Raw genomic sequence first — 25,005 nt, forward strand, 5'->3', positions numbered from 1 at the left:
TCATCTCATAGTAAAATTTCTTTTAATGTGTTGTGTATGTTCACTTGTTTTTTTAAAAATGGTTTGCCTGTTTTCTAAATAACCTCTAGATGGAAGGTACTCAGTAATCTGAGCGAGTATGGATCAGTTATTGGACTACCAGTGGTTCTACTTAACATATTACCAATTTGTGAAATTCTTTTGAAACTCATCACCCCCAACTGATATAGAATATGAAATCTCTTTTTAAAACCAAAGAATCAAGGGGCTCCTGGGTGGCTCAGTTGGTTAAGCTCCGACTTCGGTTCAGGTCATGATCTTGTGGTTTGTGGGTTTGAGCCCCACGTTGGACTCTGTGCTGACAGCTCAGATTCAGATTCTGTGTCCTCCTCTCCCTCTCCTCCCCCTGCTTGTGCTCTGTCTCTCTCAAAAATAAATAAACATTAAAAAAAATTTTTTTAAGCAAAGAATCAGGGCACCTGGGTGGCTCAGTGGGTTAACTGTCTGACTCTGGATTTTGGCTCCAGTTATGATCTCACAGTTCATGAGATTGAGCCCAGCAGAAAATCAGGAGATTTAACTCGGGCTCACGTATTAAAAGGAACATGACACAAGCCTGATGTTGGCAAATGTTTAAATACTGAAGTGCTCTGGGCTCAGTCCCTCCGTGCACAAGGGGAAGACACAGTCCATTGCCCTGAACTGCCACCGTGTGTTGGCTCAGCTGCATGTGGAGCCTCTTTCTGGTAGTGCAGGGCCTACCAAATGGCACAGTGCTTTGCTACCTTACTTTTTTTCTGACCTGGAGACTTCCTCTGTTTGCAGGTGAGCGGCCCTATCAATGTCCTTACTGTGAAAAAGGATTCAGTAAAAATGATGGACTGAAGATGCATATTCGTACCCATACCAGGGTAAGATTATATTTCAACTCATTAATACTTAGTATAAAAATCTATACTTGTTTTTATTTTTTTAATTTTTTTAACATTTATTCATTTTTGAGAGACAGAGAGAGACAGAGTGTGAATAGGGAAGGGGCAGAGAGAGAGGGAGACACAGAATCCGAAGCAGGCTCCAGGCTATGAGCGGTCAGCATAGAGTCCGACGTGGGGCTTGAACTCATAAACTGCGAGATCATGACCTGAGCCGAAGTCTAACGCTCAACCAACAGAGCCACCCAGGCGCCCCCTATACTTGTTTTTAAAAAGGAAGATATTTAGTGATGCGTGGGTGGCTCAGTCAGTTAAGCCTCCAACTTCAGCTCAGGTCATGATCTCACAGTTTGTGAGTTTGAGCCCCACATCGGGCGGGCTCTGTGCTGACAGCTCAGAGCCTGGAGCCTGCTTCAGATTCTGTGTCTCCCTCTTCCTCTGTCCTTCCCCCACTCTCTGTCTCTCTCTCTCTCTCAAAAAAATTTTTTTTAATTTAAAAAAGTTATTTAACTTTACATAAAAAAATAAAAGTGATGTATCTGAAATTATATGTTTATATTTATGATGGACATTTGGGGATACACTTTTTTTAAAAGAAAAAACAATGAAAGAAACAAAAGTCCAAACTCCAAAAGTTTCCCCATTCTTTGAGTTGTGAATGTGTTTAGGAGGAATAGGAGTTATAATTTGCAAAGTGCCAAATAAATAGATAGCAACATTTTAATACTAAAAAGTATAAAAGATGCTATCTTGCAGAGCATTTGCCAGTAACAGGAACATTCTTGAATTAGAGGCTTGTGTGTAAGTCTGTGACCACTAATTAATACATATGAGCAAGTACATTTGCAAGAAAGATGTTGAAAATAATGTGAGTTATTGGTAGGGGCTGAAAACTGGAAAGGACAACTCACTGCTTCACAGGGTGTGCCTGGTGCTGCCTTCCAATCTTTTCCAAGGGTGCCCTGTGTTCCTTTGCTTGTCAACACCTTTCTCTGGACTGTTCATTCTGTTACATATGGCTTCCCCAAACTCAAGCATCTAAGTCACCTGCCATATTAAAGACCATGAACAGCTCACCCTGTATCCAGCTACATTTCTTAGCTCACTATTCTGTTTAGGGCACAGATAGATACTTTCTATGAACTTTCCACTTGGAAATTTGATGTTTTAAATAGTTCTGGATTTTGCTGTACCTGTCTTGTCACTGCATTATTTCTCATGATGTTCTTTTTTGGTCTGGCCTTTTAAGAGTGCTTATGGGGGGCGCCTGGGTGGCGCAGTCGGTTAAGCGTCCGACTTCAGCCAGGTCACGATCTCGCGCTCCGTGAGTTCGAGCCCCGCGTCGGGCTCTGGGCTGATGGCTCAGAGCCTGGAGCCTGTTTCCGATGCTGTGTCTCCCTCTCTCTCTGCCCCTCCCCCGTTCATGCTCTGTCTCTCTCTGTCCCAAAAAATAAAATAAACGTTGAAAAAAAAAAAAAAATTTTAAGAGTGCTTATGGTTTGTATATAAATGACATATTTTTCCAGCTTTTAAGAACATGCTTAATCCCCTAAGAGCAATTCTAATTTAGGCCTTTCCTGGATTTCACTTTTTACCTTAACTATAAAATAAAAACTTTAGAGAAAACACATAATAATAAAATCCTTTCCAGTATAATAATATTCTAGCCTTCCATTCCAGTTCTGTAGGCCATAAAAGATACCCTCTGAGGTCCTATTAAGAAAATAACTCTTCTTGTCTTTCTGGTGGAGGACACGGGCAGTTTCTCTACTCATTAAAGCAAATCCATAGCGGGTTTCTTGTTCTGGTTTATAACATCATATTTATATTATATGAATATTAGTAATTGGAGTACTTATGGAATATACAATTACTTCGTAAACAATAAAGGATGAGGCAAATATGACTGCTCATAATATGACTTAAATGTGCATAGTCAAAATATTTTTTTTTTTACAATTAGTACTATTAAAGATATTTAAGTTGTTTTTAGTTCAGTTTAGGAAATTATCTTATATGTGTACAGTTTTTATAGTAGTGTTAATAATGTGTTTTAAAGATGCCGGTATACCAGCAAAGGAATCCTGGTCCCTCTCATCAAAACTAGTGACGTTAACCAATTCTGGGCATTATGGGAACATATTATATTATTCCACATGATGACCCACAATAAACACGATTATACCACAGAAGAGTCTGTTTAAGTCACAGAAGGAAAAAAAAAAGTCTTTTGGGTTCTCTCAAGAAAATATGATATTTCCAATTCAGCTAATCCATTTTTACTTTGTTTTAATATCAAGTTTATTAATGACACTAATAGAAATAATTATAATAAATACAAAGACCACCAATCACATGCCAGGTACTAGTCTGGGCCTTCACATTAATTCATTTAAGAAGCCTCATAACAATTTGTTTATTAAGAGCTCATAACAATTTGTTAGTAAATTTAAAAAAAAATTTAGGGCTTTTTAAGGTAGGTATTATTATGATTCCTTTTTAAAAAATGAGAAACTGAGGCACAAGCAAGTAAGTATCAGAGCTGAGATGGGAACGTAAACAGATTGGCTACAGAGACCACCCCCTTACCTACTACACACATTTGCTTTTTATTTACTTAAATATTTTCATTCTACTGACTAGTGTACTTTCCATATATTTTTAAACTAAACAAACTGCAGTAATGACCCCAAACTTAAAAGCCTCATGTTCATTTGAATATTTGAGCCTTGACTCTAGGATCCTGAAACTGCCTCAAGGTGTCCAGGTGCAGGTGGTACCTTTTAGCAGCTCTCAAGCACGAACTGCAGAAAAAGAAAACAAATCCGACCCTTTGATTAAGGGAACATCTGACAGTGCCTCAAACAGAAGCACCCAGGATTTTAGACAGTATTCCCTACAAATAATAGAGTACCCCAAAGAACAGGCTAAATAGATACGAGCCTTTCAGGTTTTGCCTCAAACTCTTCTTTAAATTCTTTTTCGTGCATTATTTGTGTTTTATAACAGGCAGCTTTAGTTTTGAAATTGTATCTCCTAAGCATTAAATAGATACAGATATCCTCTGCATATTAGCACAACTTTCCAAAAGCTAAGATTATCCACTGAGGCAATCTAATTAATATCAAAAACCAAAAGATACTTTTAAAAACAGTTGTAGAGGAGCAAGCTGTGCAAGTTTTTATTTTCCCGGTCTTATTGGGGTTTTATAGGAACAAATGCAAAGATGATATCATTACATTTGGTCCATAACACATTTCAGTTTCAGTTTTGTACTCCCATTGCGTTTGGTATTCAGATAGCTCTAATTCCGGGCATTTTTGACTTATTTCAAAAGATAATTTTAATTCCGCTACAACAAAAACTATATTATTCAGCAAGCTACGTCTTTGAGAAGTTTTGGTGAGTCTGCACAAAATGCCATGCCATGCCTGCATCCTCAGATTTACATTCTGTGGTTACTGCATGGATGCCTTTGTGAAGGAACACAAAATCCTTTCACTCGAGTATTGTTTATATGGTCTAGTAAGGGCTGCAAGTGTGGGAGACAGCTTTGCTACAATCCACATTTTACTAAAAGGCTAAACACTCATTGGTCTCCTATGGAGAGGCCACAGCTTAAGTCCAAGACTTAATTTCCTTTTTTGATTTCTTTTTATCCATTTCCTCCAATATATTGTATATTCTCCTTATTTTTGGTTTTCAGCACTTACACTCTGTTGTGCTAGATGTATCCATCCTGCTTGTATCTATATTTGTTATTAATAGTTACATTTTGGAAAAATTCTCAGCTATTTTTTTATTATTATTATTTCTTTGGTCCCTTTCTTTCTTTTTCTTAAGGGATGTCAAGTATATATGTTAGATTGTTTGATGTTGTCTCATAGCTCTTGGTAGTTCTCTTCTGTTTTTGTTTTGCTAGGTTTGCTTTTTGCTTTTTGATCACAGATCACAGTGTTTTTCTTCTTGTCTTTGTGTTTCTATTTTCCGTTCAGATATTTTCAGTTCCACTGAATCTTTCCTCTGTTGTCCCCAGTCTGCCTATTGAAGGAGTTCATCTTTTGTTTACTTTTTAATGTTTATTTCTTTTTGAGAGACAGAGAGAGACAGAGCATGAGCGGGAGAGGGGCAAAGAGAGGGAGACACAGAATCTTAAGCAGACTCCAGGCTCTGAGCTGTCAGTACAGAGCCCAGTGCAGGGCTTGAACCCGCAAACCATGAGATCATGACCTGAGCCAAAGTCAGAAGCTTAACCAAGGTGCCCCAAAGGAGTTAATCGTTGATATCATGTTTTTCACTTCTAATATTTCCATTTGGCTTTTAAAAAGTCATTTCCATGTCTCTGTTAAAGTTGCCCATTTGTTTGTACATGTTGTCCACCTTTTCACTGGATTCTTAAAATATTAATTATAGTTATTTTAAATTATTTGATCAGTTCACCATCTGGACCATCTTTGAGTCTTGTTGTGTTGCCTATTCTGTCTGTTGATAATGGGTTTAGGGGGGTTGCTTTTTGTGTGTCACACAAAATTTTGATTCAGTGCCTATTACTGTGTGTAAAAGACTAGTAGAGACCAATGTAAATATTATTTATACCTGGGAATAGGCACACCTCTTTTTCAGACAGATCATTAATGTGAGAGGTTGAGCTAATCTAGTAGTTGAACTAATTTTGGGTCTCTTGTTGCTATAGTTACCATAGCTTTTAAGCTCCTCCCATGGTGGGCTGCTGTTTCCATGTTCTTGGTGGATGGTCTGGATGGTCAGGAGTTTTCTGCAGTAATTCTACTCTGCTGACAGACCCTGTATGCCTTTGCCACAGAAGAGGTCACCTTCTCTCCCTGTCTCTCCCTCTCTTCCTCTCCGCCTTTGCACCTCTACTGGTTGTAATCTGCTGGTGCTTGTTACTCAGCATGAGATGTGAGTGGGGCAGAGGACTCTTGCCTCTCTTCCTCTAGCTTTAGGATGAGGCAGGTGCTATGCACCTGAGCTTCTGAGATAGAGCTTTCTCAGCATTCCTGCTCTTACCGAGTGGTGGGCAACTTCTGCTTCTGCCTTAGTTCAGGTCTAGAGCTGCAGTGACCTGGGCACTAGCTACATTGGCTATTTAAAATGTAATTGTAGGGACACCTGGGTGGATCAGTCAGTGGAGCATCCAACTCTTGATTTTGGCTCAGGTCATGATTCCGGGGTTGTGGGATCGAGCCCCATGTCGGGCTCTGCACTGAGTGAGGAGCCTGCTTAAGATTCTCTCTCTCCCTCTGCCCCTCCCCAACTGATGCTTGCTCACTCTCACTCTCTCTCTGTTTCTAAAATAAAAAATAAAATGTAATTGCAATTAATTGTAACTACAATGAATTGTAGTTTAATTAAAATTAAAGGTGATTAATAGGACGTGTGGCTTGTGGCTACTCTATTGAACAGCAGAGCTATAAAATAATTCTGTCATTGCAGAAAGTTATTTTTTACAGCACAGGTCTAGAAGGTCTGGTGGCTGAACTTGGCCTTGTGTCAATGGAAAGTTTGGGGCATAAGTGAGGTTTCTGCTCCTCTTCCGACAGCAGCAGACCTCTTGTGCACCTCATTGCGGACCTTGGGTAAAAGCAAGTCCAAGAGTACCTCCCCTTTAAGCCAGTGCAGGGTGCAGGGTGTGGGCAAGGTTCTGTTCTTCCCCAGAGACAGAGCCCTTTCCTGAGACCAGGGTGTACCAGGGTTTCCTGCCTCAGTCCCAGCAGCAGATGGCTTTGCCTCCTGACAGAGATAAGATACAAAACATGGCAGAGAAGAGGCATTTGTTTCCTGCATCAGAAGGGACTGTGGCCATGGTGGTGTTGTGCTTATTCCCTGGCGGTGGCCCATCACCACCTTGTAATCATGCAAGGACCAGAACACAGATAAGTCCTGGCCTGCCCCTAATCTTTCTCATGAGCACATGGTGGAGCCAATGGAAAAGAAGCTGTGATTGGTGTGGACTTCTAGGGTACTTGGGTCCCCATGATTCTAATCGGAGCTATCCCCAGAACACACAATGGGCCTTTAAGAACACTTTAACATTGTACTTGTTTTCTTCCTACTCACTTAGGTGACAGCTGTCACTTCCTCTGTGCTGAGGCAAAGGGGAAGCAGTTCTTATCTTCCACTTCTGTGGCATTTAGTTCACCTGCTTGTCTGGTGACCTAAGCTCACAAAATGTCCCATGACCTTGGGTTCAAAACAATGATGTAGATTATCCAGCTCTTTTTATTTTTCTTGTTAGGGCAGGAGTGATGTTCTTTGTGTTTTTAAACATTTTAAAAGCAATAATTTATCATAGCTGTCTGGGTCTGTTGGGATAACTTCTTGTATGTAATATCTCTAGATTAATTATCTGCCTGGAAGCTGATAAAAGCAGAAAATTTTACACTCCCTTAGTTAACACCTCCATTTAGTTAGGGAAGCATCCCTATTTACAGGCTCATGTGGCATAGACCACTGTGTTAGGTTTGTACAAAGCAGTTCTGTTTCCCAGGCTATGGAGAGGTCAGTCTGCCTCGGGGCAAGGGCTTGGCAGGCCTCCCACAGGGCAGTGCATTGGGAGTCATTTCTCATCACTTGTCCAAGTATCTCTCCTTATCTCCCTTCTCTCCTACCGTTCCTGGACTTTTTCCTCTGCTTGGGTGTTGGAGGAGACCACCTCTTATGGGGAGCAAGACTTCTTTTGTGTGGGCGTGGGAGGGATTCCTGAATTTGGCTTCAAACCAAGGCTTGTTGAAACAAGCTCAAAAGGAAGTATTCATTTTCCCAGGGGTTTTAGGCTTAGAGATGCTCTAGGCACACTGGCAGACCTCTCCCCTCCTTATCGCTATAGTCCTTTTTCTAAAAGGTCTTCTTGACCACCCTAAACTATATCTGAAGTAGATATCTTTATGTGTAATGTCTCAAGTGCAAGTTAGTACAGTACACTTAGGAACAAAAATCATCTGCAATTATGGACCTTGGGTTTTTATTGTCTTAGACACATAGAGCCAAAACACTCACTGAGATAGGGCACATTCTCATAAATATCCATTTTGTCAACATTAGGTTCAAAAGGAATTATTTTTATAATTATTTACTACTGAAGGTTTCACATCTTACTTCATCATTTGTGATGTTCAACACGGAAAGCACCTGGACAAATTAGAAAGTTATTCCAGAAAGTCTGCCTTTTGAACACCACTTAGAAACCCAATTAGCTTACATAACTTTCAAGATCACAGCTGTCTCTCTAGTCTTGTTTGTGGGAATAGCCAGATTAGTTCTTACAAATATGAAAATGCAAGTAATTGCCAGTGGTTAAAAGTAACAGCAAGTCTTTTATGTTGTTTATATTTTGTTAATTTTCTTCATGAATCTTCCTATCCCAGATCCTCCGGTAGTTCAGGTTTTTTGGTGGGTTTAGCAAACTCATGCACTTTGCACTTTCTTTTGCCACCATGCCGTGAGACCCTGGGTCTCTAAGGCCAGACTGGAGTGGGATGTCTCTGAGTCCATGGGCATCAGGCACTGCTGAATTTATCTGGAGGCTTTGGGGATGGTATACCAATGTAGCTATTTGAAAACTGTATAAAAATATCACCAGAGCACCCAGCTGGTGCATCATGTGGATGCAGCGTAAGCTTGATGTTGAAGGAAAAGGAAGAGTTAATTCATTACGGGTGAAGAGGAGGAGTGAGAAGTGGGTACTAAGAGGAGGAAGAGGCAAGAAGAATTTCCCCAGCTACAGGAACATTGTATAGGATTTTTGTAGCCTTGGTTGAGAACAGAAAGGGGTCTTTTAAGGGCAAGAATTGGCTTGCAGTCCTCATGAACACATTATGAGGCATTCACAAAAAACCTAGAGACAGATGCAGAAGCAAATCTGCTGAATCAGGAAGGGGGTGGGTAAGCTCATTCCAGGAAATGCCAGAGAGAGAGAGGGTGGTATTTCAGTTGATCTTTGAGAATTATGGAGGAGGGCATGCTAGGCAGATGTAACCGCAGGGGCAGAGTGAGAGAGATAGTAGCTAAGGATCCTGTAAGGTGGCCTGTCTGCCATGACTAAGTCTGAGGATGCACGTTGAAGTCTGGCTGCAGTGGCAACAGGCTGGGACTGATTTGGTAGGAATCCTGGAAGCATGTTGTTTTGTGTGATGTGTTTTATTTTGAGTAGGGGTGACATGATCAGCTCTCTATTGAAAAGGCTGCTCTGAAGATACACTCAAAGGTGAATGAAAGGAGGCAGTACTGGAGGCAGGGAGACCCAGTCAGGAGGCATGCTGGAGTCAGCTGTGCTAGACAGGGAGCTCACACTGGGTGGCCACTGGACTTGAAAGTAGGAACATAGGTGAAAGACACCTTTGAAATGGTATTGAAACGGTTTAGACACGTCCTGCCTGTAGGTGATGAAGAATAGGGAGGAGTCCCAGATGAACCTGGGATGCTTGGAAGGGGCACTTCAGAATATGGTGATGTTCCACATGGAGACAGGAAGAGTAGCTAGTAGATTTAGAGATTTAAAGTAGTTTGTTTGTTTATTTATTTATTTATTTATTTATTTATTTATTTATTCATTCATTTTAGAGAGACCGAGGCCATGTGAACAGGGGAGGGCCAAAGAGAGAGGGAGAGAGAGAATCCCAAGCAGGCTCTGCGCTGTCAGCGAGGGGACTGATGCCAGGCTCAAACTCACGCAACCATGAGATCATGACCTGAGCCGAAACCAAAAGTCAGATGGTTAACCGACTGAGCCACCCAGGCATCCCTAGAGTAGTTTTATATCTAGAAAAGAGAAAGAGATTAAAAATAAATTTAATAACATTTTAAAACTTTATTACGGCTTTAGAGAAAACATTGTAATTTGCTTTTATTTTTTATTTTTCGAAATCTCACCAGCTTTTGTGCTTATGGGGACTAAAGGGTATGGCTCATTGCCACTATTTGAAAACATCTTTAATTTGGTTTTGGAATTAGTAAATCTTTTATTGTTTCTACACATATTTCTTGGAATTTTATATGCCTTGCAAATCATTTAAGATAAATGGCTTTGAGACTATTATATTTTATTTGGCTCAGAAAATACACCTTCATGAAATTAAACATTCTTATTCTATCACAATAAGATAGATTTTCCCTTTGTAAAAGGGAAAATCAGACCATTTGAAAAATAACTTCCCTTTCAGGGACTGACAGCATTTTCTCCCTTTCTTTTTCTCTTTTTCTTTTCTGTGAAAATTATTTTTGATGGTCATCAACCCGTTTGGCCGAGTGCCTCCTTTTTTAATCCTCTGTGCAACTACGCTCATGAGTTAGTCAGCATTCTTAAAATTATTAGCAAAGGAAGTTTTCAGTTCTCTGGTTAGGAATACTTTTACTGGCATATCAAATGATGTTCCTAATTTTAAAATAGGACTTATGGTTCAGGCATTCTAGAACATGATGATTGGTTCCCTGAATTTCCTTAGGATTTGAGAGTAAGAGACAAAAACGTAAAATAAATTGGATTTCATACTTTTGACAAATGTATTGGATAGGTAAATTATCCTATAGGAAAATGGACAAAAGTATTTTGTGGAGTTAAATTCTCTTCCACTGTATTTAGGATTATAAGGGTAGAGTTACATTGATGTGATGGATTGAACTGGTCCCAGGCATGAAGTGTGATTTTTCTGCAGAATTTTTTTAATAGTACTTACATTATCATTGAGTATTTCCATGCCTAACTTGATATTTTGGAACAAAACGAACAAACCTAGAATCATTCATCTAAAATGTAACATGTGTTAGTTAGAATATTGGTGTCGTAATGTTTTCAATATGGCTGCCATTAGTTTTTTCCCTTCTTGTATGCACATGCTGCTTTTTACATCCACAAGTAGAGTCTACCTTCCCTTCCTTTGAATCTGGCCTGGCTACAGTGACTTGCTTGACCAATCAATAATAGAATACAGCGGAGGTAATATTCTAGAAGCTCAGAGGGTAGGTCATAAGAAACTTTGTAGCTTTTGTTTGTATCTCTTGGACCCATGCTGGGAAGATCACACATCATTTGGAGATAGGCACTCCACACAACAGCCAACATGAACTGCCAGTCATGAGAGTAAGCCATTTTGAACACCTAGCCTATTTGAACCTTCACATGGCTGCAACCATCTCCTGCAATTACAGGAGAGACTGAGACAGAGAACTGATGTCTCTGTTAACAGCCCACAAACCATGTCAGTCCCCATTCAGCCCACAAACCCAGCCCACACAACTATGTCAGTACACATTGAATCCACAGATCCAGTCCACAAATAACTACTTATTTTAGGTCACTAGGTTTGGAGATGGCTTATTACACAGTGGTAGGTAAATAGAACAAGTGGTAAATATTGTCCAATGCTGAATACATACGATTTTAATTTTATGATACACTTATGCATTTTAAAGTGGTTGACATTTCTGGACAAAGTACTAAAGTAAGCACTTACAGTATGTTCCTTAACAGAATTAGCTATTGGATCGTGATATCATTAGCAATGAAGCTATATTTTGTAATTGGGAAAATATAATTAAAAAAATTTTTTTAACGTTTATTCATTTTTGAGAGAAAAAGAGTGAGTAGGGGAGGGGCAGAGAGATAGGTAGACACAGAATCCAAAGCAGGCCCCAGAGATCATGAGGAGATCAACCATGAGATCATGACCTGAGCTGAAGTCAGATGCTCAATCTACTGAGCCACCCAGGTGCCCCCTGGAAAATATGATTTTAAAAATATAGTTTAGGGGCACCTGGGTGGCTCAGTAGAGGTTAAGTGACAGACTCTTGGTTTCAGCTCGGGTCATGATCTCAGAGTTTCGTGAATTAGAACCCTGTGTCAGCCTCTGTGCTGGGCATGGAGCCTGCTTGGGATTCTCTCCCTTCCTCTTTCTCTCTGCCCCTCCCCCACTTGCACCGTCTCTGTCTCTCTCAAAATAAATAAACTTTAAAAAATACATATGTTGAGGGGCGCCTGGGTGGCGCAGTCGGTTAAGCGTCCGACTTCAGCCAGGTCACGATCTCGCGGTCCGTGAGTTCGAGCCCCACATCGGGCTCTGGGCTGATGGCTCAGAGCCTGGAGCCTGTTTCCGATTCTGTGTCTCCCTCTCTCTCTGCCCCTCCCCTGTTCATGCTCTGTCTCTCTCTGTCCCAAAAATAAATAAACGTTGAAAAAAAAAAATTAAAAAAAAAATACATATGTTGAGATTGCAATCTGGTGCAGCCACTCTGGAAGACAGTATGGAGGTTCCTCAAAAAACTAAAAATAGAACTACCCTACGACCCAGCAATTGCACTACTAGGCATTTATCCAAGGGATACAGGTGTGCTGTTTCGAAGGGACACATGTACCCCCATGTTTATAGCAGCACTATCAACAATAGCCAAAGTATGGAAAGAGCCCAAATGTCCATTGATGGATGAATGGATAAAGAAGATGTGGTATATATACACAATGGAGTATTACTCGGCAATCAAAAGGAATGAAATCTTGCCACTTGCAACTATGTGGATGGAACTGGAGGGTATTATGCTAAGCGAAATTAGTCAGTCAGAGAAAGACAAATATCATATGACTTCACTCATATGAGGACTTTAAGAGACAAAACAGATGAACATAAGGGAAGGGAAACAAAACTAATACAAAAACAGGGAGGGGGACAAAACAGAAGAGACTCATAAATATGGAGAACAAACTGAGGGTTACAAGAGGGGTTGTGGGAGGGGGATGGCCTGAATGGGTAAGAGGCACTAAGGAATCTACTCCTGAAATCATTGTTGTACTATATGCTAATTTGAATGTAAATTAAAAAAAAATAAAAATAAAAATCTATAAAAATAAATAAATAAATAAATAAATAAATAAATAATACATATGTAGTTTAACAAATAGTACAGACAATTGTTTGTAAAGGCATTTGCTGTTCTAAAAAGGATTTGAGAGACCCAGAAATGTGTGAACTTTAAAGGCTCTCATGATACTTATATACAATTTAATTCACGAATTCAAAGTCTAATGGCACATCTGCTTATGTAATACTAAAAATTGTATAAATTGGCTAAACGAAGGGCTTTCTTTTAAATAGTAGCCTGTAGGGGTGCCTGGGTGGCTCAGTTGGTTAAGCGTCTGACTTTGGCTCAGGTCATGATCTCATGGTCCATGAGTTCGAGCCCCGCGTTGGGCTCTGTGCTGACAGCTCAGAGCCTGGAGCCTGCTTCGGATTCTGTGTCTCCCTCTCTCTCTGACCCTCCCCTGTTCATGCTCTGTCTCTCTGTTCTCAAAAATAAAAATAAACATTAAAAAAATTTTAAATAGTAGGCTTTGTAATTGGTGTGATATTGGGATGGCTGAAGTGAACAGGCTCATCACCATCATAACATTTTCTTTTCAGTAATTTTTAGAAAGTTAAATGACAACCAAAGAGTCTGAAACTGGGTTTTCTGGCAGTATTTAGATCAGGAATGCTACCTGTTTGGGGGCCTCTGGTGTGTAATTCTTGCCTTTGGGGATGGTGGTCTGGCAAACACAATTATGGGTGGTCTCTGCTCAAATGTAATGATCATGAAAAGACAGGTTAGTTGGGATGTTCCTTGGTTAGGACTTTCCTCCTGATTAGGACACTTTCTGATTGAAGCTGTTTGAAATACACAAACCTCTCTTTTTGAATTTAACAAACTTACTGTTACAATTTGTTTATATCTTTCTCTTATTTAGACCTTGACTTCCGTGTGGACAGAAATATTACAGCTCCTTTTTCTCAGCATCTGTGTGCCTGGCTCCTAGTGGTTATCAGACCACTGATTTGAATGAATGAAGTAAAATTATATCAGAAGTGAACTATTTCAAATTTACCAACAAATATATAGCTAGATAAGGTATATGAATTCACTCATTCTTCATTTCTTCAAACAAACATTTGTTTAAGGAGTACAGCGTGCTACAAACTGAGAATACAGCAATAAACAGATCAGACATTATCCTCACCCTCAGTGAGTTTGGAGTCTGGTTATGATAATAAGTGTAATTCTTGCTTAATCAACAATTCCTTCTCATACTCAAAAGGTATGAGAAGACAAGAGCATGTGCATTTAGCAGATATCTGTCATGTGCCCACTATGTGCCAGAAACCATAGTGTTACAGGCCCTGCCTCGTGTCCATTAGGAAAGGCGAACAATAAGGACGTTATTTTAAGTCATAAAAAATAACAAGGGCGCAAAGTGATGGAGTGGGGAAGTGCTGGATCCCAAGCCAAGTCCTGAAGTGCCTTTGTCATGACCCTCTCCTGTGTCACAGTGGTACTTCTTTGGAATGTTGGTGTCTCCTATTAACGTCTGCATGTCTGTGTTTCCCTAGGTTACAGTGAATGGGAGGCAGTTCTTTCTTTCTAGGCAACAATAGGTGATTATCCCCCTGTTGCTCTGTGCTTAATGTACCATGTTGACATATACCTCACTGCCCTCTTGGGCCTTTCTTATTATCAGTCTCTAAAGACTTTATTCTCAGAGGGAAGAAAGAGGGAAGCTAGAAGTCTGTGGTCCTCTGATGGAGCCATACTGCTCTGTTTAGCTGTCCTGACAGATGAAGTTCAGGTGGGCCATGCACCTTGGGCTACAGCATAGACCATGTAAAATTCTTCAAGCTTTAGCCTTATCTCCCGCTGCTTGTTGCTCATTTGAGACAGCATTGGGATGGAGATGAATGAGAACAATTATGCTCTCATTTAATGTTATTAGGGAAAGCATTAAAACCCATCTCATTTGTAGAAAAGGTTGCAGATTATTTGCAAAGTTTAGTACTTTGTTAATAATGGGAAATCAATTTACACAGATATATCACTGTTCCAAGGAATTGAGGTTGTGACCATGGATGTAAACGTTATCTCTCTTAGATTCCAGAATATAGGAGAACTTATTTCTTCTGCAAATATTTTTTTATGCATACCTTGTGCCAGAGTTGTGCTAGGTACTAGGGATACATGGTTGAATCTCTAGTACAAGGTGCCTGGGAGTTTCAGGTAATTTTATGTGGTGGCTCCTGGAGCATACAGAGGGTATAATAATAAATAATAATGATAGAAAGAAGGCTTACAGAGTAAGTAGAGGACAGATGATGCAGGCAGTTGAGACGCCCTCAACATTGAAAGGTCAGTAGTCTCAGAATTTTGGCTTTGTCAGACACTGCTGAATACTTTGTTTCTAGCTGCTTAGTGGCCAGAACCAGACCCATTCTAATTACCAAATTACTTTGTTCTTAAATCTTAGAGATTTCTTTGTTCTCTGATTCAGTGATACCTCAGACTCAACTGAGCTTGCCGAAGTTTTGATTATTCCGTCCTGGGAGCTTTGGGTAGGGATAAGGTAACGTTTCAGGAAAATACTCCCAGGCTCACCATCCCTGGAGAAACAGTAAATCCTTTCCTAGAGACTTTTTCCTAGTATCCATTTGGTCTCCCTTCTTTTTTCCACTGCTCTACAGCAAGGAATAAGGTATCTGTGCCTAAAATCAAAAGGCCATATTTCCCATCCTCCTTCCAGACCTGACAGGAGAGCTCTTTTCAGCATTTAAATGAGCAACTCTTTCCTTCCCCAATAGGGTACATGAGACAGATATCATGCAAGTGACTTTTTTGTTATCTGTCACGTAACCTTCAGTCGGACTATTCCCACAGCTGGGATATTTTAACTGAGGTATTGGAGAAGGTTTGAGCTTATGAGTAATGTAAAATTCAGACAGATTTTCATTTGAAGGGATTACTTATGAAGTATTTGGTTAGCTGATTGATATTACTGTTATCCTGAATGATGGGAATAAAATCGGATCCCTGTGTCCTAAGTTGCGAATACTGGGGATGACATATGGCTTTTCTTGATCATCTCACATAAAGCCCTCAACATTAAAAACAAAAGAATTTATCATAGAGGTTTCTGTGACAGTTTCTATTTAACTTTGCTTACCAACGACTTTAAATATTTGTTGCATATATAGAGAACTCCTGATTAAAGAAACTTTTTTGACCAATGTGGTGTGTTTCTAATTGCAACTTTTTAAGACTTAGGAAAGCATGTGTTTGGTTTCAGTTGGCCAGCTAACTTTTGCTGAGTTAGCGTCTGTCTTATGTGCTGTGTATTCAAGGAAGAGTTAAGGAAAAGTTCTAGTCTTTAAAGATTCTGAATGGAGCATCTGGAGGAGATAATCAGAGCATGGCAGGGACCATGATAGAAGTATCCCAAGGGTGCTGTGAACCCACATAGGAGGGGTACCTGCCTCACTATAGGAGAAGAGTGCAGGCAGAGAAGGTGTCAGGAAAAACATGGGAGTTTAGTCTGAGGGAGTAGAAAGCTCATTCATGAAGTCTCCATGGAATGAAGAGAAAATGATTGAGTAGCAGAACATCCTCCAAAAGAAAACTGAGGAAAAGCAGTCAAAGAAGCTGAAGGAGAACCCGGAGAAAAGAGGTGGCATCAAAGCCAAAGGAGAGGAATTTGTAGTATTACGTAGAAAAACCATATGTGCAGTCTTCGTCGGAATTGTGTGATCTCCACAAGCATATCACAGGTTCTGAAAAGTTCAGCAGTAAAGACATCTCTTATAGTTTGTTTGACCTAGAGTTTGCCATGGTAATTTGAGCAGAGTTAGTGAGTGAGTGAGTGAGTGAGTGAGTGGAGACGTGTGTATATGTTCTACTACATCTCCCTGGGACTAGCATTCTACAAAACAATTTAAGAAACACTGGTCTTGGGGCACCTGAGTGGCTCAGTCAGTGAGGCGTCCAACTTTGACTGAGGTCATGATCTCACAGTTCATTAGTTCGAGTCCCGTGTGGGGGCTCTGTGCTGACAGCTCAGAGCCTAGAGCCTGCTTCAGATTCTGTGTTTTCCTCTCTCTCTGCCTCCCTCCTGCTCGCACTCTGTCTCTCAAAAATAAATAAACGTTAATTTAAAAAAAAAATTTTTTTTTCAACGTTTATTTATTTTTGGGACAGAGAGAGACAGAGCATGAACGGGGGAGGGGAAGAGAGAGAGGGAGACACAGAATCAGAAACAGGCTCCAGGCTCTGAGCCATCAGCCCAGAGCCTGACGCGAGCCTGACGCGGGGCTCGAACTCACGGACCGCGAGACCGTGACCTGGCTGAAGTCGGATGCTTAACCGACTGCGCCACCCAGGCGCCCCAAATAAACAATTTTTTTAAAAGAAACACTGGTATACTCTATCCCATGTATGACTGCCACAGTAATACTTATGACTCAGATTTTATCATGTGTCTCAGTCACTAAAGAAAACAAAATAAACAGAAGCAACCCCAGGGTGGCTCTCACTGACGCCCAGATAGTGTAGCCAGAGGTGCCCTGTGTCCTACTGGTCATACCACTTGCCACTCCACCGTCCAGCCCTTCTCTTCTTGAGAACACAGATACATCCTGGGCTTTGGCCAGTCTGGACCATGGGTCTTTCTCCCAAATTCACTGTGTTTTTATGCATCTGCTTCAGTATTTCTTGATGGTACAAATAAAATAATCCTTGTGTTCTGGCCTCTTTTATCTTCTCCCCACTCTAACTTTTCCCTGAGGAGATCTTAGGTCTTCTTAAAGCTCCTGGTCAGGTGTCACTTTCTGTTTTTTGTGGTTTATTAAATGTTTATTTATTTTTGAGAGAGAGAGAAAGAGGGGAGGGGGGGCAGAGAGAGAGGGAGACAGAATCTGAAGCAAGCTCCAGGCTCCAAGCTGTCAGCACAGAGCCCAATGGAGGGCTGGAACTCATGAACCACAAGATCATGACCTGAGCTGAAGTTGGACTGAAGTCGGACGCTTCACTAACTGAACCATCTAAGCATCCCAGGCATCACTTTCTATCCAGGCTTCGCAGCCACTTTTGCCACGGACATATCTGACTGATGGCATTATTTATACTATATTCATTCATTCTTTTCAGTTGTATATTACAGTTTTCCTTTTCTCTGTTCTTTTCCTTAGAGCTTATTTCATTTGTTCATTCAATCATTCTGCAATATAATTTTATGTCTTATAATGTCATACATAAGCCTACTGGTATTTATATATCTTTTCTGTAAAAATGGACTTCCTAAATAGATCTTCATTGATGTTGAAAGGACACAATTTCTTTTTTTTTTTTTAATTTTTTTCAACGTTTTTTATTTATTTTTGGGACAGAGAGAGACAGAGCATGAACAGGGGAGGGGCAGAGAGAGAGGGAGACACAGAATCGGAAACAGGCCCCAGGCTCTGAGCCATCAGCCCAGAGCCCGACGCGGGGCTCGAACCCACGGACCGCGAGATCGTGACCTGGCTGAAGTCGGACGCTTAACCGACTGCGCCACCCAGGCGCCCCGAAAGTTCACAATTTCTAAGACTTGTTCTCAGCCATCAGGAGTTTTCTGCATACCCAGAGGGGAGACAGACAACTTACATTAATAAAATGCTTACTGTTTCAGAGAGAGGATCAGTGTGTGACAGGAACATTGGAACGTGGAAAATATAACAGCTAACTTTACCCGAGGGAGACCAGGTAGAGTTCACTGAAGAAGTTTGAATTGGGTCAGAAAGCATAGGTATGAGCTTTCTAGGGAAAAGAGCAGAATTGGGGGCAGGGCATGCCAAATCAACTGAGCACTGTGTACCAAGTTATGAAGTTGTGCTTTGTGAGTTGGCAAGAAGCTTTGTGAGTTGGGTAGAGCCCGCAGTGTGTGTTGGAGAGAACTGCAGCATAAGGTGGGGGACGAGGCAAGTTCCACAAGACCACATGGAGATTTCTGTGCTGGGACAAGAAGATATGATTGATTGATGCTGTGGGTAGTAATGAGTCAACACAGACTTTTGTTTCCCAGCGAGGGAATGAAGGAAGAAGATAAGCAAGGATCCTAGGTGCTTTCTGCTTAGAAATGCACAACTGTGATGTAAAGACAAGTGTTCATTCCAAGCAATTCTATACCCTAAACTAACATTTTTTACATCTTTTATATCATTTTTTTTTTATATTACAAAAACTGTCTTTCAGGTTAAGACTAATGAAATTATACCTCAATTGCTAAGGCTGTAGCTATTACTGTTACTACTGTGAGGACAAAATTTAGGACACAACTGTCTCTTCATTTCCCATGGTATCCTCAGTGGAAACTTGATGTACTGTCTTGGGGTTGCTGTATCCAATTGAACCCGTTCCTGTAAGAGATGGGGCAGAGTGGTATCAGAACCTGAACGTGCTGTATCCACAAAGAGTCTATGTTCAGCAGTTTGCAGATTTAGCTAAAATAAAACTCTATAAATATTTAGCATTTAAGCTAAATGATGATTGCTGCTTCGCTACCACTGTATTATCTTTAGACCTTAATAATATACTTCGGGATTTAAAGAAAAGTACATGCTGTGTGAAATGTATAAAGAGAATTTTTCTTTGTTTTTAAGATAGGCAATATACAATTAATTTTTAAAAGAAATGGGACCATTATTCTTAGAAAAGTAATACATTTTTCCATACTATTTGCTCTCTGAAACAGGATTTTATATTCATCTTGCATTCTATTCAGGGACTTTAATTACTAAAGTATCATAGGAATCTTGAAATAAAGGACTATCTATTTATATGAAGGTTCCATTAATGGATTTCAAGAACAATGCTATATTGAGGCTCATACATAATTCCCTTTCTTCATAAAATCACCCCAATTATATTTTAATAATTTGTGTATCTTTTTCAATTTTGAATTACATTATTTATGTGCATATTTTGATAATACATGGAAGAAAGCAAGTGAATATAATATATAAAATACCCTTATTGAATTATTATTATGATAAGCCAAGCATTATGATAAGCAAAATCTTATGACATAGGGGTAAAATCTCATGTTACAAATGAGAGAAGTAAGGTTTAGAGAGGTTAAGTAGCTTGTCCAGTCATACGACTAGTGGGCAGCACAGAGATTGGAAATTAGATATCTTTATCACTACAGTCTTTATTCTTTATTATGACTATATAGTCATCGAGATGTTTTAAAGGTTTACCTTCCATATTATATGAACCAGTCTTTTACAAATACTCTAAGAAAACTGGTGCTGATTTTTTATTCAGTTCAAAAACAACTTGTTGCTGCTATAGTACCTTTTAAATCCACTGCACTCCCCCGTCCCACATTTCAGGGTCTCCAGTATTCATGCTATAAAGTGTCTCTTGCTGGAGAATGTCCCAAGATGGCTGTCACAAAGACACCCCTCATCAAAAATTATTCAACAGTACCAGTATGACCTCTACAGGCATTTTCCCTTCACTTGCACTTTTTAAGCTATTTTTGCTAAAATATTATTAATATTTTGAAAACCGTCAAGGAGGGCTATTTCATGTCCCTTGTAATCCATTTTAATAAGTGCAATTCCAATGTGGTGAAATTTAGTCCTCATACATTATGTAAATTCCTCATTTGCAGTTTCTCTGCATTATTGGAAATTAAAACAGCATTTTCAATGTAAGAACCTTTCAAATCTTTGAAGATCTATTTTAGGTATAATATTTTAGGCTATTTTAGGTATAATATTTTTCCAGAAAGATACATCTAGGCCAGTAATGACTCCTAGTAGGCCACACAGAAAGTTGATATCAAGCCCAGTAGTCAGATTGAGTGAATAATGGTTTTGATGGACCTATTGGGCCTCTTAGCCATACTGCCTTCCTCTTAAGGAGGTCATGAATGTTTTTTAAATGCTTTGATTTCAGTAACTCTAGATATTAGAGTGAAATGTATTCTTAAATTCATGAAGGAAGCAAAGGGCCTATAGGATCAAGGTCATTTATTTTGGTTTCAGTTTAAATTATAGTTATGGATATACCTTTTTTTCTCCATAAAAGAGGCTTTATTCTTTGGTTTCTTTATTTTTCACTATAATATATGAGGCAGTTAGTGGTTCTAAGAACATGAATATCATTACAATTTGACTGACCCAAAAATCTGCTCTCCCTAAGAAACATTAAGGCTCTGACTCTCTCTTCACTCAGTGCTTAAGACTAAATCCTCATGCCCTGTATCAGTCATGATTCAGTGGAGAGAAGATTGCCTCCTTCTGGGGTCCTAGAGTCATAGCTGCTAGGGAGGCTTTTGTCCCACTGCCCCTGAAGAATATTTAAACTTATATTCCTGCTGCTTATAAAATCCAATTTTCCTTCAGTTCTCATCTCAACTTCAGTTCTCAATTGTAAATTATCTTTTTGGGGGTCACAGACTTGGGTATTTTCCAGTGAAATCATATTTGTTGCATATATTCTCTATTTAATAGTTTGTCTGCTCATTGTAGGAAATCTGTAATGCAGCTATTATCCTTCCTTATGACTTTAGTTCTTTCCAGAGAGTATTTAAGTATGAATATTAAAAGTTTAATACCATCGGTCAAATGCCACACAAGGCAGAATACTCATGTGGGCTGGGTATTGTTGTTGAGAAAGTGAAAGATAAGAGTTTCTACAAAAGAAATGAGTATAGCAAGTTCTATGATATCATGTGCTTACAAAACAAAAACAGAATTCAATTAAAGAACAAACCAATTGGTCTCTTTTTTTAAGTTTCTTTATTTTGAGAGAGAATGCTCATGGCAGAGGGGCAGAGAGAGAGGGAAAGAGAGAGAATCCCAAGCAGTCTCCCAAGCACTGTCAGCACAAAGCCCAGCGTGGGACTCGATCTCACAAACCCATGAGATCATGACCTGAGCCAAAACCAAGAGTCAGAGGCTTAGCTGACTGAAACACCCAGGCACCCCAGGTCTTTTTATTTTTATGAATATTTGGATAGTACTAGTGTAACTAAGTGTTCTCTGAAGTTATCATTGCATGGAGTCAGAATCAGAATATATAACTGTAATTTATAATTTATTTGTAAAAAATATGTAAAATAAGTATATAAATGTATATCTAGTGTTTATAATTTTATAAATATACAAAAATATAGACTTTTTAACTTTATAAATACACATATACAATATAAATATATTTGGTATTTTTTTCAACTTAGTTTCCTATATCATTATATGATCAAGATAGAAATAATAGGATAGAAATAATAGGAACCAAAATTGACAGCAGTTTCTCAATGAATTTTAGTCATGAAATGTTATTTATTTGTACTTTATTTTTACAATTTTTTTTGTACTTTAAAGACCTATCAAACACATACCTTGTTTTTCTAAAGTTTTTCTTTGCTTCGTAACTCTGTGCTTTACAGGGATTATGATGGTGCTGATTGCTTGTGATTTTTTGTTGCTAGATTGTAACAGATGCCTAGGGCAGATTACTGAATTGAGATTTGGTGTTCTGGAAATCATGAGGAAGAAGAAATGGGCAACAGACGCAGGAGGCTGGTAATCATACCTGAAGCCCCTCACTCCAGGGTTAGTGGTTGGGCTAGGATAAAGCTGTGAGTGACAGAAGCCACTCATCCAAGGGCTAATTCTTACCGTGGCAGAAAACGGATGGTCTGAGTTCTTCAGTGGTGCTTTCAGAGTGTAAAGTGCTTTCCGCTTTAGTAAAAAGTGACAGACACTTGAAAATCTCCTTGAGCAGCTTTAGGTCTACCCTTGAGATTCTCTGACTGCCTAGCTGCCCAGGCCTAAAGCCCTAAAGCCCTAAAGCCCTAAAGCCCTAAAGCCCTAAAGCCTGGGCTTGTTCCAGGTCTCAAACATCCCAGAGCATTCGTGCCAGATACCGGCTGGATCCCAGTGCCAAACCTCAGCACATCAGTAGGGACAGTTCTGGTGGCTTTCCTAGGACTGGTCTCAATATGTGTTACACTGAATTAATTTGAATTAATTCTGTTAAACTCAAGCCTTTGTCATTATCACATCCACCGTGTCTATATGTGTACATATCATGTATGTAAATATATACATACACCTCCCTTATATATGTGGCTTGCCATTTCAGCAACTCCTATTCAGTGAATGAATGTATTTGGTTCACTCTTCCAGTATAAGTTAAAATCAACATTTTGCCAGAATGTGATGTACACGACTGCTTTCAGTCTATTATATATATTTGGCTTGGTAGAGGCAACAGAAGTGAAGGAACAAAAATTAACATGTGTTTCTAGACATGTAAGCAGTATACCAAGCAGTTGCCAAAAAAATGACATTCCATCTACAATATAGTCTTTAACATGCGGGACAGTTTAGCACCAAGTAATATATGACTCAATGGCTAAATTTTGAATTTTTAAAATATTAAATTCTGTTTATATTTCCCCATTGGCAGGACATGAGTGAGTTCTCCAACATCTGTCCTGTTAAGAGCTGTTGCGGGTGCTACGGCCGCCGCATGCCAAATGTCTGTTCCTTTTCATGCAATACTGAGTTTACAGCCCCAGAGACCTGCCTTGTCGCCCATCCACACCCTCGGTTTTGTGTCTTGAGATGACCAATGTGTGCTCTTTCCCCCCCTGTCTGGACAGCGGTCCTTGGAGATTAGTTCTGTACTTTATTTGATAGGAAAGAAGTACACTCACTGAACTCTCTCTGAGAATTTGGGCCTCATTGTGGCTTCGTTCCTTGGTGTGCAGAGTAAGAATTCTGTTAGCTGAATCTTCCACCAAATGTATTACTTACAATGATTTGGAGAATATCTGGCTACTAGGAGAAAAACTATTGCCCCTGCAGGTGTAAAAAGAGAAAACAAATCTCTAAGAGATTGCACTAGCAATTCTTTTCCAACGTGTTAGCATACTCTGAAGGGATGGTACATGTAAATCGAGGAACAAATGTGAAGAAGGAAAACATTAAATAAGATCATCCCAGTATGCAAAGAAATGGTTCAGAATTGAGGTCTGCAATTCTATTAGACTTGCTGTGTCTTGGAAAATAGGGACCACAAGGAAATTCCCTCAATTCAAAGTCTTTTCTTTTACTTAATGTATTTGGAGAGAATGAGTTGAATGATTTCTGAGTCGCTCTGATAGCTCATAAGTAGCTCTCTGCAAATGTTCTTCCTTTAAGCAAAACAACAAAACAATAATCACCTTTTTGAGTCAAAAAGCATTTTGCTTGGGTCAAGCAAAACCTTGGCACTTCACCCTGAAGTATTACTCTTCTTACCCCTCAGCCATTCTTCATCCTTCGTCCTTCATCCTCCAGCATCTTAACTTAATGCCAGCAGGGACAGGAAGCTGCTCTTTTCAGCAGTGACAGTCACTGCTTGTCCCGAGGAGCTGAGTCCATCCTTCTAGGGAGGCAGAAGACTCTGTGTGTACCTAGGGTGAGAGAGCGGGAGAGAGGGCAAGGAGTAGTATAGGCAGGCCTTGTGTTTAGCATATTGTGCTATCAGGTGACAGCTGAGTGACTTTATACGGATGATGCCTGTAGTTCCCTAGATGGTGTGTAAATGGGACATTACAACAGGCTGGTATTCCCCAATTCAGGTGGCCTGTTTAACATAGACGCCAACTTGGCATCACCTTGCTCTTTGCCCACAGTGAGGAGATTCCTGGGATGTGGGACTTTAAGGCCTGAAACTGGGCTAGTCCCAGGTAAATGGGGACAGTTGGTCATACTAGTCATAGTTCTTAAAATAAATTAATGAGAAGTCTCTTCTCAAGGAACATACTGAACCCCAAACAATCAGAAGCTAGTGAATGAAGTCACCATTATGTAAAAAGAAAAAGAAAAGGCAAAATCTGATTTGTTACTGATTGCTGCTGATGACATTAGGTCATTTTTTTGGGGGGGAGGAATGGTATTTTGCACATGGTAGGAAGTATTTATCAGCCTGCTTTGTAGTGCCACCAGAGATTACAAAAAGTTTTCACAAAAACTCACCCATTTGCAAAAGAAGATTGAGCTCAAATTTACTTGCAGAACAAAACAGTTCAGATGAAAAGGGTAAAGAGTGAAGATGCTAACTTTATGAATAAAAATAATGTTCTGCTGTTGCTTTTGGGGTAAAAATGTTTATGGATATTCAAATTTGGAAAACAAAACTTTTCTCACTTATTCCAATAATGCTGTTGTGTTCTTTTCCCTTTCTTTCTTTCTTTTTCTTTCTTTCTTTCTTTCTTTCTTTCTTTCTTTCTTTCTTTCTTCCTCTTTCTTTC

General features: G+C 39.6%; 1 protein-coding gene across 1 annotated transcript in view; it reads left to right on the forward strand.

Moving 5' to 3' along the window:
- PRDM5 (PR/SET domain 5) overlaps positions 1–25,005 on the forward strand; it is a 210,247-nt gene that overhangs the window by 157,920 nt on the left and 27,322 nt on the right. The window contains 1 exon segment of the mRNA XM_086704306.1: positions 805–890. Coding sequence (XP_086560432.1) covers positions 805–890 — 86 coding nt within the window.

This window comes from Puma concolor, chromosome B1, assembly GCF_028749965.1.
Source record: "Puma concolor isolate L17-30 chromosome B1, mPumCon1.1.hap2, whole genome shotgun sequence".
Taxonomy (NCBI): Eukaryota; Metazoa; Chordata; class Mammalia; order Carnivora; family Felidae; genus Puma; species Puma concolor.